The sequence below is a fragment of the Rhipicephalus sanguineus genome, chromosome 1 (genome assembly GCF_013339695.2).
Source record: "Rhipicephalus sanguineus isolate Rsan-2018 chromosome 1, BIME_Rsan_1.4, whole genome shotgun sequence".
Taxonomy (NCBI): Eukaryota; Metazoa; Arthropoda; class Arachnida; order Ixodida; family Ixodidae; genus Rhipicephalus; species Rhipicephalus sanguineus.
In genome coordinates, this window is record NC_051176.1 from 231,070,588 (window position 1) to 231,088,164 (window position 17,577).

General features: G+C 43.4%; 1 protein-coding gene across 1 annotated transcript in view; it reads left to right on the top strand.

The window, feature by feature from the left end:
• The window catches only part of LOC119374170 (putative ATP-dependent RNA helicase TDRD12), a 177,804-nt gene that overhangs the window by 67,820 nt on the left and 92,407 nt on the right, over positions 1-17,577 (top strand). The window contains exons 15-17 of the mRNA XM_037644234.2: positions 3,906-4,040; positions 4,795-4,950; positions 5,631-5,874. Of these exons, the coding sequence (XP_037500162.1) occupies positions 3,906-4,040; positions 4,795-4,950; positions 5,631-5,874 (535 nt within the window). The remainder of the gene's footprint in view (positions 1-3,905; positions 4,041-4,794; positions 4,951-5,630; positions 5,875-17,577) is intronic.

The following is a 17,577-nucleotide window of genomic DNA, read 5'->3' on the forward strand; positions in this document are numbered from 1 at the left end:
ATCTTATACCCTGCCCCACTGTAATGCCTATTGGCATTACAGCAGCTTCGCATTATGGCAACATCGCACTAGTGGTGCCAAGCCTAAAGGAAGTGCGGAGCTGGGCGGCCTTTCGTGTTTCTGTTTATTTTTTTCTTTCTTCCTCTCTTTCTTTCTATCTGTCTTTCCTATCTTCTTTTGTCTCTCTTTAGTTCTATTTCTTTCTTTCTCTATCTATTTCTTTCTTTTTCTTCCCAATTTCTCCTCTTCCCAATTTCTTTCTCTTCTTACCAATTGCTGGGCAATTGGCAAGCAGACTGGTTGCAGTGCACTTGTACAGTGAATATTGGGCTCTCAGTATCCAAGCGATGTCAGGATCTGCACATTTGCAGCTGTTACTTCACCTCTTATCACAACCACTGCAATTTCTGTATTTACGCTTGCCAGTGATCATTGTCGGAGAATTTTAGTAAGTTCACAACCTTAGATAATCAGCTTAGTGAAGGAGTAAATGTGAACAGCTAGCGACTGGATTTTGCAGCACCTGGTTGGGTAGGGCTCAACCAGGCAGTCACGAAGCATTGCCTCCAAAGTTCGCCATTCCAGTCCACTGGTGCATGGGGAATTGTGGAGGCAGCAGCTTTTCATCTTCTCATTTAATGAGGAGATGAGAAGTAGAAGGTGGAGCTTAGCCCTGATCATTGATATCCAGAGGACCAGACTGCTTGGTGAAGAAGTGGAGGAAAAAGCACCCTAGGAGGAGGATATCGCCTGTAGCTGCCCTTGATACAAGGTTTTCACCTAAATTATGGTGTGAATGATTTGATAAGTTTTGTAGCCTAAGTGCTTACATAATTTCAAGAAATCATTTCAGGGACCCTTCAGTGTTTTTTTGTGCATGATGGAGAACAGTTGGATTTTTTGTTAGCTTCAGTGCTTTGCTCGTCACCAAGCGTTTGATGACCTTACAGACTCCCTAATTTCCTGGAGTGGGGCACCTTGAAAAAGCTGTATACTTTGCGCATATACTTGATGCCCCTCGCTCTCTTGCTCTGGGAATGACTCTGCTGGCTTCCACAAGATTTGTTTCACCATTCTCATTGAAAGAAGGAAATGTAGTAGTTACTGCTACTGGTCTGTGCAAAATGCCAGCTGAAATCACTACGAGTACATAAGCTTGACACTCCAGCCAGTGTTCCACTGATGGCATGGCACATCATGTCACCATGTGACATTGCCAGAGGGCATGATAATTAATGCACAGTGCTGATAGGCTTGGTTTCAGTGGTGTGTGGAAAATATGGCTGCAGTATTCTTGGCAGTTTGCTTTAACTCTTTTGGTACCATGGGAAATGGCTGTCGTTAATAGGTGAAAAGAAGGAAATATTTTTTAGACTGGATATTAATGCCCCATTTACCTTATATGACAAGAAAATGTTGTTCGCATAGCAGACTCCTTTTCTTTTTTTCTTTCTTCTTTTTGAAAATGTTGGGCAGCTTACAAAAATGTGGTGATAACATTCAAAATATACAGTTTGCAGCCTGTTATGTAAAAAGAAGATCCTACAAATTGTAGGTAGCATTGCACGCAACTGTTCTTTCTGCATTTAAAAAAAAAAGTTTTAGTCTTGGTGTTTGATGTGCCATTTCCTAGAGCAGTCTCTTGTTGGGATGAACCACAAGTAGGTGCCACATGGTTCACAAAAGGCATCAGTCTTCATTTCCACAAATTCTGTCTCTTCTCTCTCTTGTAGCAGAGCTTCTAATTTTGGTGTTTTTCCAACACTTGAGATGTAAAGTTGAGAGGACACATCAGTGATACACTGAAGTAGATATGCAAGCCTGTTCAGCTTGCCATTCCTGTCAGGTTCAGTATTCTTCCAGCCTGTGAAGCTCAAAAAAGCAAGGAATTCAAAGAATTACCGTAAAGTCCCGAGTAAGCACCCCCACCCGAGCAAGGGCCCCCCCCTCCCTTTTTTGTGACATTTGAGATATGCGCCACCTTCTCCCCTCCCGCAATTTTCACTGTTTCGTTCACTGTTTTTATTCGCCCGACAACGGCTAATAAAAACGTTGAATGCATACATATTCAATAAAGCATTTCATTAGAAGCACGGGTGTGCATTCTGTATTCTTAACGGCTCTTCCACCGTCACCTTGTATTTTGATCCGTGAGCAAGCAAGGGCCCCCCCCTCCAAGTCTTGTCGGATTATCCTTCACTGTAGGAAGGGGGAGGGGGGGCTTCGGGATTGTACAGTAGGGTCTCAAAATAGCTCTGCGGTGTTTCAGCAGAGATGCAAGTGAGGAAACTTCATAATCCCCATGCAGATGAGTAGTCCTATGCACTGCATCATTTCACTGGGGCAGACAGACAAACAACTTTATTGTGGTCCTGAGAGGCGAGGCAGCGTGCCATCTAGGTAGGTCCCCACCTAGCCATTGGCTAGTCCCATGTCGGAACAGAGAGGCCATGCCTCTCTGCTCGTTCACGGGCCCTCTGGACAACCTGAAGCCGAACGTCTTGTCTGGGTTCTGTGATTGCTGTCGTCCAGTCTTCTTCTCTTTTAAAATGCTGTAACGCAGGGCACTGCCAGAGCTGGACCCAAAATGTTTCATCAGATACTCGTGCATATTTATTGGTGTTTGCATGTACTACGTTGATGACCTCAGTGGTGAAGAAGATTTTTTAAAAATTCATGGCATGCACGAAGCTTAGCATGACTGTGCAGCACCCCACCTGCTTCAATTCCTGTGGTATATCTCATCAAATACTGTGCACATTTTTACAGCTTCTGGCAAGGAACCTAGTCCACTTCAGCTGTTGGCACGTGCTCTGTCCATTGTAGCTACTTATCAGTGCATGAAATGTGTACAGTACATGCAGCTAAAGCTTTTCTTCTGGAGCTTGATTTGACACATCCTCACCAATGGTGCTGAAATTGCATTAGTCAGCATCACCTTCAGGCTTACTAGTGCTGCAGCTTTCTTCCACAAAATTTGACTCTTGATGCACACATTTCGCGAGAAGCACAGTCTCTGGAGAACATCCATGTGTCATGAGGACGCCATGATCAACTTGGTCACTTGACAGTCCGAAACTTCTTGTGGCATTGGGTACTGCCGCAAAGCAATAATAAAAACAAAACCTCACAGATACAAGTGTTATGTTTTCTGCTTTGTAATCTAGTTGGTGCTAAGTGGCTGTAAACCACATGTGTTTACAATAATGTGAACTTGAAGTGTGCTGATCAAATTGATCAATTTGAGTAGGTGTGGTAGCTGAGTAGGAATTTTAAATACAGATTTCTTATCAACTCTCACTTAGCTTGACACAAACCTCCAATTCGCATTGGTGCATAACATCAATAATTGGAAAGTTAGTTGTTGGATCTTTGTTAATTGGGCTAATGATGCCTGCAGGGTACTCGTCTTCAGTGTTGACGGTTGTTGCTTAAATCTTATTCATAAAGTTAACAAAAAGAAACCTGTGAATACAGCAGCTGGCACCACTTCCTCAAAACGAAAAAAAAAAAGCTCAAACAATGCTATATTTACATTGCTTGTCTCAACCTGAAGCATGTGACCACTATAAGCACATGTCTTAGGGTGTTTTCGTTCTTAGGTTTCGTTTGTTTTTGTTGCCGGGTTTTGTGCATGCATGGGGATGATGCACAGAATCTGTCCAAAATAAGCTTCATCTGCAAGTCCAGCACTGTCCTGTGTGTTTTTTATAAGTGCTCACATTGCTTGTGTTGGCACCATCACATTGTCGTGAATAAATAATGCTTTGCAAGCTCAGTCCTGAATTTTTTTGGACAGAGGTTGTTCAAGAGGATGTAGTGTTTTTCATAAATGGTGCTTTCCATTCATCGACCATCAAAAACTGGCTGAAAGTGTGCTTGTTCCTTGTCTTTTTCCTCCTCAGCCCCTAATGGTAGTTTTAACGTCCACGTGGAAAGGAGCTCGCCGCCTAAGTGAGCAGGCCAAACTGCTTGTCCATGAAAAAAGAGGTCCTAAAGTATGTGCCTTGTATGCTGGAGGAGCAGAAAAAGGAAAAGAGGTAAATGCCAGTCATTCCTTTTCAAAGGGCTAGGAGGTTCTTAGGCATAAAGGGCTTCATTTATTACGTTAGGATGACAAAAGTTTCAGCAATTATGCGTTTTCATGTTCTGAGGTCAAGTATTAACCGAGTTTTTATATGCACTGTGCCAATAATATTTAAGTGAATTGTTCTGGAAGACATTATTTGGTCAGATTTTTATAGAATCGGCTCCATTGACCTTGCTGAAATAAATGTTATTGGGTTATGCAGATGTCGGGGAGGGCAACAAGGGTACTAGATCGTTCTACCTTTTCTAGAATGAAAGTGGTGAAGCTTCAAGATTCTCACTTGAATGACTGAGGAAAAATACTCTTATTTCACCCTTTATAAGAATGTATAACATCGAAATGCAACACATGCCACCCTTTTGCACTCACTAAAAGTTCAGCTTTTCAGCACAAGAAAAACAATCAGAATTGCATGTGCCAAAACTACGACAAGCTTGTCAGAAGATTGTAACGCTTCGAAAAAATGAAACTGAATAAATAGAAAATGAGAACTCCATCGGAAATTTATAACTAAAATAATGATCAGGGACACGTGAAAATTAGCCAGGATGTGCATCAGTTGCAGCAGAACTCAAAATAGCATTTTAAAAAAAGTGATGTGTCTTTTGTCTCTCTCTTTTTGTGTTTGGTGTTGTAGACCACCTTTCCCTCTCCAGTTTTTTATTGTGCAACAAAACCATTTTTTTTTTCTCATTTTTATATAGGCAGAGATTGTCAATGGCTGTGATATCCTGGTAGCAACTCCCCACTGTTTTCTGCGCTTTCTGACCAATTATGATCGTCTCATCGTCAACTTGCATCGGTGCTGCCATTTGGTCTTGGATGATGGCGAACGGTTGCTGGACAAGTTTGCTGTAGAGGTACTTGTTGCTATGTTGTCATTTAACTGATGCGCTATTAAGTCCTTTCCTGTCGAGGGGATCTTGACAAGCTGATGTTGCTTATTTTAACCTACCAAGCGTGTGAGCACTTGATCTACTTTTCCCTTGTCTCTGCGGTGAACAGTATTCTATTACTGGTTGGATTAAACAAAGCTGTCGTACATAACATGAACAATTAAGTTGTCTTTGTGAGAGATCCACACTGTAACAATGCCCTAGATTCATCACAGCACAATTTATGGGCCCCTATTGACTCCCGCATGCATGCTTTCAGTGGTTTTGGTCTAATGCAGAGAGTTGATGGGGCACTGGAGACAACAAGTTCACTGAAGTGAGAATAATTAAGAACCCTCATTGCAATGTAAATGTTTCTCAGGTTAGACTGAATCGTGGCTGGACTATCGAGTACACTCAAACCTCAATATAATGAACAGGGATATAACGAATTATCAGTTATAACGAAGTAAATGAAAAATAGCGTTGTCATAGATACAGTTTTCTGAAAGCACATTTATAATGAATTTCTGTTTGGAACGAAGTTATTGTCGTGTCAGATGTGACTTTGTTATAATGAGGTTGTAGTGTACTGACATAAAAAGTGGGAAGGAATGCTTGTGTTGTGCTTGTATTACACGTGGTTCCCTCTCTCACTTGTGCAGGTTACTTCGGTGATGAATGAGTTTCGACGGTGTGTGGAACGGCGCCAGCCAGGCATGCTTCATGGCCAAATTGTAGTTTGCTCAACAATGTGGTCTAGTGGCTTGAACTGGTTTATACGTATGACATCCTTGAGCAAAACCCCTTTGATCATGTTTACCTCATTCTACGAAGCTGCCATCTACGCACAAGTTCCAACAGTTGCCTTTTATGGTGACCCCCGCAGTCGACAAGAGGTATTGCTCAGTAAGTATTGCCTTCTGATTGAGATAAAGTTTAACCTTGGTATGACAATACAATGAAAATGTCAATATATTGAAGTATTTGACTTTTTATGACATCATGTCCATATTTCGAGCTCAACATAATGAAGAGTGTTTTCCATGATTTCAGTATAACAAAGTTTCACTGCTTCTGCAAAAGAAGACCAAGGCAATAAATTGAAATTTATTGCCTTGCCGGCTGGTGCCAGTGATCACATCGTTAAGTTGCACGCAGTTTGTAAACCCAACCCCCATGCTGCCTATGGAAAAATTATTGCGGCACCCACGATGTAAAAAGGAATCCATTCGCAACTCTACAGTGCATAAAAAGTCCAATTTCAATATAGGGTGCACAACCTCAAGTTCGCATAGTGCCATCTGTTACCACAGTGGAGAAAGATTGAACCCCCAATCACTTGGAGCAGTCGTGCTTGGTTGAGTTTTGCATTGCGTGTGCGGCAAACGTAGCTTTCTAGACTTTTACCTCTCGGTATTCCTGCAATGCTTGCCACTCCTGTTTCATCATGGAAAGCAAGCAGTGATGCTGTTGCATTGTGAACTGCACAACAGTTTATAAAACACGAAGGGCCAAAAACTTCCTGTTATGTTCTACTGTTTCTCAGTAGAGTGGTGCGAGGAACAGAGGCACCAAGTGTGTATTGCAACAGTTCACAGAATCAAATGATGCTTTGACCATCTTTTCATCCTAATGTAACTTTTGTCGTATACAGTATCATCAATTTCTAATAGGGAGAAACACAATGCCCATGCTCATTTGAACCAGAAGTGTGTTCATGAACCAGAAGTGAAACAAAGAGATAACCGCTTGACATTTCAAGAGTGTGCGCTGGGTGTCATCCAGGCTACCCCTTTTTAATGCAACAGCAGTGCGACATGTTGGCACAATACACTACAGTTCAGATATTTTACTATGAGTAGCATATGTTTAATTCGGCTTTTGGCGATAATTTTTCAGTCACGGCCGCCACGGTGGTACAGTGGTTATGGTGCTCGGCTGGTGACCTAAAAGTTGCGGGTTCGATCCCAGCCACGACAGTTGCATTGCAACGAAAGCGAAAAGTTGGAGGCCCATGTACTTAGATTTAGATGCATGTTACAGAACCACTGGTGGTCTAAAATTCAGGAGACCTCCACTACGGCGTGCCTCGTAATCACATCGTGGTTTTGGCATGTAAAATCCCAGATACATTTTCATTCACTGCTCAGTGTAAAAGCATAAGTTGCACGTTTACACTAAGGAAAGCTATGATTTTTCAAGGGCTCGTTTATCTTTGTTAGACACAATATTAATGAGAACTAACAGACAATAATGCCAAGGAAAGTACAGGGGATGTTATCTGTAGTATTTAGAATGTAAATGTGAAGAAAGTAAAGTGGACGAAAAGATGACTTGCCGCCGGCAGGGACCGAACCTGCGACCTTCGAATAACGCGTCCGATGCTCTACCACTGAGCTACGGCGGCGGTCATCCTGCCGTCCACTTTCTGGGGTATATATGTTGATTAAACCTAGGAGTGTTAGTCAGCGCCAATCGCAGCCATGGCGGCGTGTGTGGAACACTCTTTTTTTTGCCTCTTGGCGTCACGGAGCACGTGATCTTTTTACGAGTTGGCAGCTGACCAATAATACCTCGCATACTACCTGAAGGCATTAAGTCTGCCAGGACGAGACCCTCGCTATGAATGAAGGAAAGCTATGATTTTTCAAGGGCTCGTTTATCTTTGTTAGACACAATATTAATGAGAACTAACAGACAATAACGCCAAGGAAAGTACAGGGGATGTTATCTGTAGTATTTAGAATGTAAATGTGAAGAAAGTAAAGTGGACGAAAAGATGACTTGCCGCCGGCAGGGACCGAACCTGCGACCTTCGAATAACGCGTCCGATGCTCTACCACTGAGCTACGGCGGCGGTCATCCTCCCGTCCACTTTCTGGGGTATATATGTTGATTAAACCTAGGAGTGTTAGTCAGCGCCAATCGCAGCCATGGCGGCGAGTGTGGAACACTCTTTTTTTTGCCTCTTGGCGTCACGGAGCACGTGATTTTTTACGAGTTGGCAGCTGACCAATAATCCCTCGCATACTACCTGAAGGCATTAAGTCTGCCAGGACGAGACCCTCGCTATGAATGAAGGAAAGCTATGATTTTTCAAGGGCTCGTTTATCTTTGTTAGACACAATATTAATGAGAACTAACAGACAATAACGCCAAGGAAAGTACAGGGGATGTTATCTGTAGTATTTAGAATGTAAATGTGAAGAAAGTAAAGTGGACGAAAAGATGACTTGCCGCCGGCAGGGACCGAACCTGCGACCTTCGAATAACGCGTCCGATGCTCTACCACTGAGCTACGGCGGCGGTCATCCTCCCGTCCACTTTCTGGGGTATATATGTTGATTAAACCTAGGAGTGTTAGTCAGCGCCAATCGCAGCCATGGCGGCGAGTGTGGAACACTCTTTTTTTTGCCTCTTGGCGTCACGGAGCACGTGATCTTTTTACGAGTTGGCAGCTGACCAATAATCCCTCGCATACTACCTGAAGGCATTAAGTCTGCCAGGACGAGACCCTCGCTATGAATGAAGGAAAGCTATGATTTTTCAAGGGCTCGTTTATCTTTGTTAGACACAATATTAATGAGAACTAACAGACAATAACGCCAAGGAAAGTACAGGGGATGTTATCTGTAGTATTTAGAATGTAAATGTGAAGAAAGTAAAGTGGACGAAAAGATGACTTGCCGCCGGCAGGGACCGAACCTGCGACCTTCGAATAACGCGTCCGATGCTCTACCACTGAGCTACGGCGGCGGTCATCCTCCCGTCCACTTTCTGGGGTATATATGTTGATTAAACCTAGGAGTGTTAGTCAGCGCCAATCGCAGCCATGGCGGCGAGTGTGGAACACTCTTTTTTTTTGCTTCTTGGCGTCACGGAGCACGTGATCTTTTTACGAGTTGGCAGCTGACCAATAATCCCTCGCATACTACCTGAAGGCATTAAGTCTGCCAGGACGAGACCCTCGCTATGAATGAAGGAAAGCTATGATTTTTCAAGGGCTCGTTTATCTTTGTTAGACACAATATTAATGAGAACTAACAGACAATAACGCCAAGGAAAGTACAGGGGATGTTATCTGTAGTATTTAGAATGTAAATGTGAAGAAAGTAAAGTGGACGAAGAGATGACTTGCCGCCGGCAGGGACCGAACCTGCGACCTTCGAATAACGCGTCCGATGCTCTACCACTGAGCTACGGCGGCGGTCATCCTCCCGTCCACTTTCTGGGGTATATATGTTGATTAAACCTAGGAGTGTTAGTCAGCGCCAATCGCAGCCATGGCGGCGAGTGTGGAACACTCTTTTTTTTGCCTCTTGGCGTCACGGAGCACGTGATCTTTTTACGAGTTGGCAGCTGACCAATAATCCCTCGCATACTACCTGAAGGCATTAAGTCTGCCAGGACGAGACCCTCGCTATGAATGAAGGAAAGCTGGTCGATTCCACGAAAGATCAAAAAAGTGTGTATATTCGATGTTTCCGATTTTCCTGATAATTTTGTATGTTGTGCACATATGACTGGACAGCACGAAATCGCAGTTCGTTTTCAAATAAAAATTTTTTTCATAACAGGAAAATTCGACAAGTGTCGCCGGTTGACGACGACCATTTTACGAAGAGTGCGTTTTCGTAAATTCGCGATCATGCTGGCAGCTACTGAAGCTATATATTACAAATATCTTTCTTTTTGGAGGAAGTAGAAGTAAAGAGGAAATAGCTCTTATGATTTCATGGAATTCTGAGCAAATTATGTATTTTTAAAAATTCACGAAAAACGCTGCGTTTTTGAAAATCAGTCAAATTTGGGACGCTATGGCTACTTCTGTGAACATCTCAGCTTGTTCATATTTGCAGCATGAATAGGCCTCTGTGTGAATAATGAACCTCTGCATTTGTATTTCTCTAATAATTTTCAAAGTAGTAAATTTTCATGCTCGAAACACCAAAAAGAGAAAAGTGCTCCTCGATTCAAAAATCTATAATAAAAAAAAACCCAATCTCAATTTTGTTCAAAGTCCCCCAAAATGTTCTCAAAGGACTGCAGAATGATATTATGAAAAAACATGTTGCATCATTTTGATTAGGACAAAAGCAGAAAATGTCAAACATTGTGTTTCCAGAGCGTTGTGGCTACTGCGGGAAGGACATCTCTAGTAACAAGAAAATACAGTAACACGTCTTTTTTCTTCTCTGAGCTTCGCTAAACAACAGTAATGATCTATTGTCGGAAAGTGGGAACTGTTTTGTAAAGAAAAAAAGATTGTTCCAATTAAATGCATTTGCGACACCACTTATATTCCTCGTCGACGGGTAGCACGGACATTTTCATTCCTCTGGATAATTTTTTTTTTTAAGTAAGTGCGCTTACCTATATAAAAGCAACGAAGCTAAACGCGAAATTTGTGTAGCTGAGTCGATCATGCATTGTAAGAATGTGAGAAATCGCAAATAGCGACAGTGGTGAACGGCGAGTACCGCAGTGCAACTTAAGCACAGCAGCCACACATTGTTTGCCAGGCTTTGTCGCTCTGCCACGAGAAAATGCTGGGGTGTCGATTGCGTTGGTTACACGATACATTTTTCACCGCTCGTCGCTCTCCCACCCGGTCTCTGGATCCGCACCGTGCGGATCGTGTGGCGGATCGAGTGGCCCGCGCTACAAGCACTTGTGTAAACGGAGTAGCATGCGTTAGGCGGACAGGTGCAAAGGGCGGCGCGATAGACGCCCGCCTGAGCAGACGACAGCAACGAGTACGGCTGTGCCAGTCAGCCAAACACCACCTGAGATAGAAGTTAAGCATCCAAATTGTGCTTCACCTTGATGCGATCACTGTCCTACGCTCTGAAGGTGGCTACGGGTAGGCGTTATAAGCCATGACCGAGATTTGTACGGACTCTCTCATGGTGCACAAAAAGAAAATTCCGCTGGAGCGGAATTTTCGTTATGTGGAAGATATCGTATCGAGTCTCTTTTGCGGAGGGTCATGAAGTAGGATGCGCGCTCAATTCAAGAGGGAGACCAGATCTGCCAGCACTGCTTCAAGACATACAAGGAGATGCAAAACAAAGCAGATGCAATGCAAACAAAACGTGTTTTGTCCGTGGCCAAAACTGCTGCCACCAATCTTCACGTAATCGATTCTTTTTAAAGTCTGCATTTATCACATAAGGTTTGACAACGTACACATTTGGGCCAACAAAAACCACACCTCTTGGCGACCGCTCTCCAGAAATTCATTTTTATTCATCAAGAGACAATTGGCTTTTATACGAATCTCTCAATTCTGGCACAGCACGTCATCATAAGAGACGCATGGAGGGAATGCGTTCTTTAGCACTCAAGATATGAATTATACTCAACTGAAATAGATGAAAGAAAAGGAGGCTACAACTGAAAGTGCCTACTGTGGACTGAGGGATGTCTAACACTGGCGTGAAGTCGCAAACCACGCAAATGCATTTAATTGGAACGATCTTTTTTTCTTTACAAAACAGTTCCCACTTTCCGACAATAGATCATTACTGTTGTTTAGCGAAGCTCAGAGAAGAAAAAAGACGTGTTACTGTATTTTCTTGTCACTAGAGATGTCCTTCCCGCAGTAGCCACAACGCTCTGGAAACACAATGTTTGACATTTTCTGCTTTTGTCCTAATCAAAATGATGCAACATGTTTTTTCATAATATCATTCTGCAGTCCTTTGAGAACATTTTGGGGACTTTGAACAAAATTGAGATTGGGTTTTTTTTTATTATAGATTTTTGAATCGAGGAGCACTTTTCTCTTTTTGGTGTTTCGAGCAATGAAAATTTACTACTTTGAAATTATTAGAGAAATACAAATGCAGAGGTTCATTATTCACACAGAGGCCTATTCATGCTGCAAATATGAACAAGCTGAGATGTTCACAGAAGTAGCCATAGCGTCCCAAATTTGACTGATTTTCAAAAACGCAGCGTTTTTCGTAAATTTTTAAAAATACATAATTTGCTCAGAATTCCATGAAATCATACCAGCTATTTCCTCTTTACTTCTACATCCGCCAAAAAGAAAGATATTTGTAATATATAGCTTAAGTAGCTGCCAGCATGATTGCGAATTTACGAAAACGCACTCTTCGTAAAATGGTCGTCGTCAACCGGCGACACTTGTCGAATTTTCCTGTGATGAAAAAAATTTTTATTTGAAAACGAACTGCGATTTCGTGCTGTGCAGTCATATGTGCACAACATACAAAATTATCAGGAAAATCGTAAACATCGAATATACACACTTTTTTGATCTTTCGTGGAATCGACCAGCTATGATTTTTCAAGGGCTCGTTTATCTTTGTTAGACACAATATTAATGAGAACTAAACAGACAATACGCCAAGGAAAGTACAGGGGATGTTATCTGTAGTATTTAGAATATAAATGTGAAGAAAGTAAAGTGGACGAAAAGATGACTTGCCGCCGGCAGGGACCGAACCTGCGACCTTCGAATAACGCGTCCGATGCTCTACCACTGAGCTACGGCGGCGGTCTAGTCCTCCCGTCCACTTTCTGGGGTATATATGTTGATTAACCTAGGAGTGTTAGTCAGCGCCAATCGCAGCCATGGCGGCGAGTGTGGAACACTCTTTTTTTTGCCTCTTGGCGTCACGGAGCACGTGATCTTTTTACGAGTTGGCAGCTGACCAATAATCCCTCGCATACTACCTGAAGGCATTAAGTCTGCCAGGACGAGACCCTCGCTATGAATGAAGGAAAGCTATGATTTTTCAAGGGCTCGTTTATCTTTGTTAGACACAATATTAATGAGAACTAACAGACAATAACGCCAAGGAAAGTACAGGGGATGTTCTGTAGTATTTAGAATGTAAATGTGAAGAAAGTAAAGTGGACGAAAAGATGACTTGCCGCCGGCAGGGACCGAACCTGCGACCTTCGAATAACGCGTCCGATGCTCTACCGCTGAGCTACGGCGGCGGTCATCCTCCCGTCCACTTTCTGGGGTATATATGTTGATTAAACCTAGGAGTGTTAGTCAGCGCCAATCGCAGCCATGGCGGCGAGTGTGGAACACTTTTTTTTGCCTCTTGGCGTCACGGAGCACGTGATCTTTTTACGAGTTGGCAGCTGACCAATAATCCCTCGCATACTACCTGAAGGCATTAAGTCTGCCAGGACGAGACCCTCGCTATGAATGAAGGAAAGCTATTATTTTTCAAGGGCTCGTTTATCTTTGTTAGACACAATATTAATGAGAACTAACAGACAATAACGCCAAGGAAAGTACAGGGGATGTTATCTGTAGTATTTAGAATGTAAATGTGAAGAAAGTAAAGTGGACGAAAAGATGACTTGCCGCCGGCAGGGACCGAACCTGCGACTTTCGAATAACGCGTCCGATGCTCTACCACTGAGCTACGGCGGCGGTCATCCTCCCGTCCACTTTCTGGGGTATATATGTTGATTAAACCTAGGAGTGTTAGTCAGCGCCAATCGCAGCCATGGCGGCGAGTGTGGAACACTCTTTTTTTTTGCCTCTTGGCGTCACGGAGCACGTGATCTTTTACGAGTTGGCAGCTGACCAATAATCCCTCGCATACTACCTGAAGGCATTAAGTCTGCCAGGACGAGACCCTCGCTATGAATGAAGGAAAGCTATGATTTTTCAAGGGCTCGTTTATCTTTGTTAGACACAATATTAATGAGAACTAACAGACAATAACGCCAAGGAAAGTACAGGGGATGTTATCTGTAGTATTTAGAATGTAAATGTGAAGAAAGTAAAGCGGACGAAAAGATGACTTGCCGCCGGCAGGGACCGAACCTGCGACCTTCGAATAACGCGTCCGATGCTCTACCACTGAGCTACGGCGGCGGTCATCCTCCCGTCCACTTTCTGGGGTATATATGTTGATTAAACCTAGGAGTGTTAGTCAGCGCCAATCGCAGCCATGGCGGCGAGTGTGGAACACTCTTTTTTTTGCCTCTTGGCGTCACGGAGCACGTGATCTTAATCCTTCAGGTAGTATGCGAGGGATTATTGGTCAGCTGCCAACTCGTAAAAAGATCACGTGCTCCGTGACGCCAAGAGGCAAAAAAAAGAGTGTTCCACACTCGCCGCCATGGCTGCGATTGGCGCTGACTAACACTCCTAGGTTTAATCAACATATATACCCCAGAAAGTGGACGGGAGGATGACCGCCGCCGTAGCTCAGTGGTAGAGCATCGGACGCGTTATTCGAAGGTCGCAGGTTCGGTCCCTGCCGGCGGCAAGTCATCTTTTCGTCCACTTTACTTTCTTCACATTTACATTCTAAATACTACAGATAGCATCCCCTGTACTTTCCTTGGCGTTATTGTCTGTTAGTTCTCATTAATATTACGTTTACACTAAGTGTTTATACCGGCCTTGTGGGCAATATAAGGCTGCCACTTCGGGTGGGTCAAACAATTACGCCGTAAAAAGAACCAAAGCGTCAATAAAATGAGGGAAATTTTCAAAATATCGGGCACTGTTGTCACCAGAAGCAAATCTCGGCTTAACTGTCAGCATGCACGAATAGACTGGGCATTGTACGGTATAATGCTGACCAAGTGAACCGTCAAAACAACCGAATCGACATTAAAATCACTGCGTACAGTGCATGATGGGGCATTATATCACCCAAAACGAAGCCCAGTGCTGCAGAGAATATGCGTAATTATAGTGGGCATTGTAAGTGATTCTACCCATATTTTAATGGTCAGAATGTGGACTGTGAAAACAAAGAAGGTGTTATCGTTCAAAGCAAACCTTTGCAAAAGTTAAACTCATGCAGCTGAGCACTGTGCCCTTAATGCTGCCAGCGACTCAACAGAGCAGACCTAATTGTGAGCTCTTCACATTGAGCCCATAGTGAATTTAAAGCCGCCCAGCAAACTTGGCATACAAGCTACTATCAGACTTCTAGTGAAACACAGGCACAAAGGCATGTTTGTTTTCTGCTTGCAGCTCTGAACAGACACCACTGCTGTAACAAAGGTGTGGCCATATAATTACAGAAATTAAACAATCACCTCACTATTCATGTTGTAGAGATGTGTTTATTTACATTGCACACCCACGTAGCACTCGCATAAACAGCATTGCCCTCATGGTCAATCACCCGCTCTCCTTTGGTGAGATTGGCACCGCGAAAATGCTTTTCAATGTCTAAAGTCTTCTTAAAGGGCCAGTAAGCAGGCCCCGACGTTTTTCTTTTTTTACATCTCCCACACAAGCTTGCTAATTCGTGCAGAAGGCCGCGGTGATAACATTTTTGCAAATATTACAGCATTGTGCGCCGTGCAGACACTCCATTTCGAAAAACAATTCCTACACCCCTCTCCTGTGCCTGAACAGTCCTTTTTAATGCGATAGCGTTAAAGAGCTCGTTTCGCAGAAATTCCAGTGTCTGCGTCAATGTCGACGTCGTTGGTTGTGAGCGAAAAATCAGCTTTGTCCATGACCGAAAAATCAAGAAAGATGTGAATAAAATAAATAACAAAAATCTTAGGTTCGTGGTAGAATCGAACCCAGGCCTTCTGCGTGGCAAGCAGGTGTTCTACCACAGAGCCATGCCTTTGCTTGAAACTGCTGCAGAAAAAAACACTATGTGAATGTGATGTAGTGGGATGAGTCTCCTTAACGTGTTAATAATGCGTGGCAGAAGCGTAGAATTGTGGCAGGTGGCAAAACATGTGAATTGTGCAACGAGTGGTCGTTTTAAAGGCCCACTCATAACAATGTGCCCTGACATAGGTAATCATCATCAGCAGCAAAAGAATCAACAAAGTGAGCAGCTGTGTAGGTTCGCGAGTTGCCTTACGGGCGCGTAGTGGGCACCTCGCAACTGTACTTACAGTAAGCATTTTAGGGTAGTTTGAAACGGCCAATCTTACGTGCACTGATGTTCGTTTCCTTGCGGCATGGTTGAGGCATCCACCGAGGACCGAAGCCAGGCTAGCACTTCAGAAGGCGATGTGCACAGGGCCTGATTACGCTATCGCGTTCTATTCTTTAAGGCGAACCTAAAGCGTCCTCGAAGTTTTGCCCACACAGTGACGTAATCTTGCCCATGGGCAACATATGTAGTACTTTGTTGATTAGTCCTTTGCACTACGAAACAGTGCCTTGGCTCTGTGGTGATGCAGTTTTGGCCATGCAGTCCGCATTTTCATTTTCCTGTGCTGCCCTCTGCCGTTCTGGTAGAGCCGAGACTGCCGGGACAAGCAGTATCACCAGAACAAAAGCCTCCGAGATTAAGAGGCTTCTCACGACTTTACCGCTAGGGGAAGGGCGCATTCGCCGTGGCACATTTGTTTATTCCGCCAGTACCTCACACCCCTCGCTTTCTCACCACGCTGCTCTGACATAAGCGACATGTAGAGGAAGCCCTGCTAGGTTGTTGGCTGCGTGCCGGTGACATAATCGTTGACGTCGTGTTACGTTGTCGAAGCGGGCATAGTCGTGACAGAGGAGAGGGCTACACCTAACCCTCTTCGCTGCCGAGACGGGTGGGAAGGCCAAGCGAGAAACCGAAACCAGCCAAAAGCAGGTTGTTCTATACCCTGTTACTTCCTTATTACAGCATTCACAAAATTCTTGCGGCAGCATGTTCACATCATACTGCACAGTTATCTCTCCAATAAAAAATTTTGGCCCGCGAGGTTGTTTACTAGCCCTTTAAGGTCACAATTAGGGATGGGCGAATATTCGGCCGTTTCGAATATTCGATCGAATATTACAGTATTCGAATTCGCTTCGATACGAATTTAGATTATTCGAAATCTTGAAGTATTCGAAATGAACGAATATATGTATACATTTGACCACACATAACCCCCTGCAAAGGTGGTATCACTGCAGCGTCTGGTTGCTGTGCTGTGAAGCGACCCATCCAGGGGTAATCTGCACTGCCGTGAAGCCACTCTTAAAGGTTAAATGTACATATTTTTTTTAAGTTTAATAGCATGTTAGATGGGCTTATATGCACTAAGTATAGTAATTTTTAAATCGTAATGCATTGCACCACTTATAACTTGCACCCTACTGCTATTCAAATCTTGATACTATTCAAGGCTTCTTCCACTTCATTTCAAAACAAAAAAGTGACATTCACTCATACCTCGTTCCAATCCTTAAAAATATTGTGCAAGGGTCATGAAAAAAATGCTCATTTTTCTTAGTAATATGTAGTAAATACTACTCGAACTATTTGATTCGAAATTATTCTACCAAAGTACTATTCGCTTTGGATTCGCTTTGAACTTCAAATTCACTATTCGCCCATCCCTAGTCACAATGCAACCAATATGTTATGCTTACCCTTGACTACACTGTACCAGCATGTGTGATGCACATGAGTATGCTGGCACAGTGTAGTCGAGGGCAAGAGCGATGACAGATGCGACCGTGGTTCAATCCACCTGCCAGCGATGGCATGCTGGTTGCTTGCGGGTAGCAGCAACACCTGGCCCAGCTTGGCTTCTCTGTAGTGAAGTTTCGATATAACAAAGTAAATTGCAATTTTACTGATTTCGTTATGTCGACATTTAACTGGAGTTCTCTTTTCATGCTTTATATGAAACGTT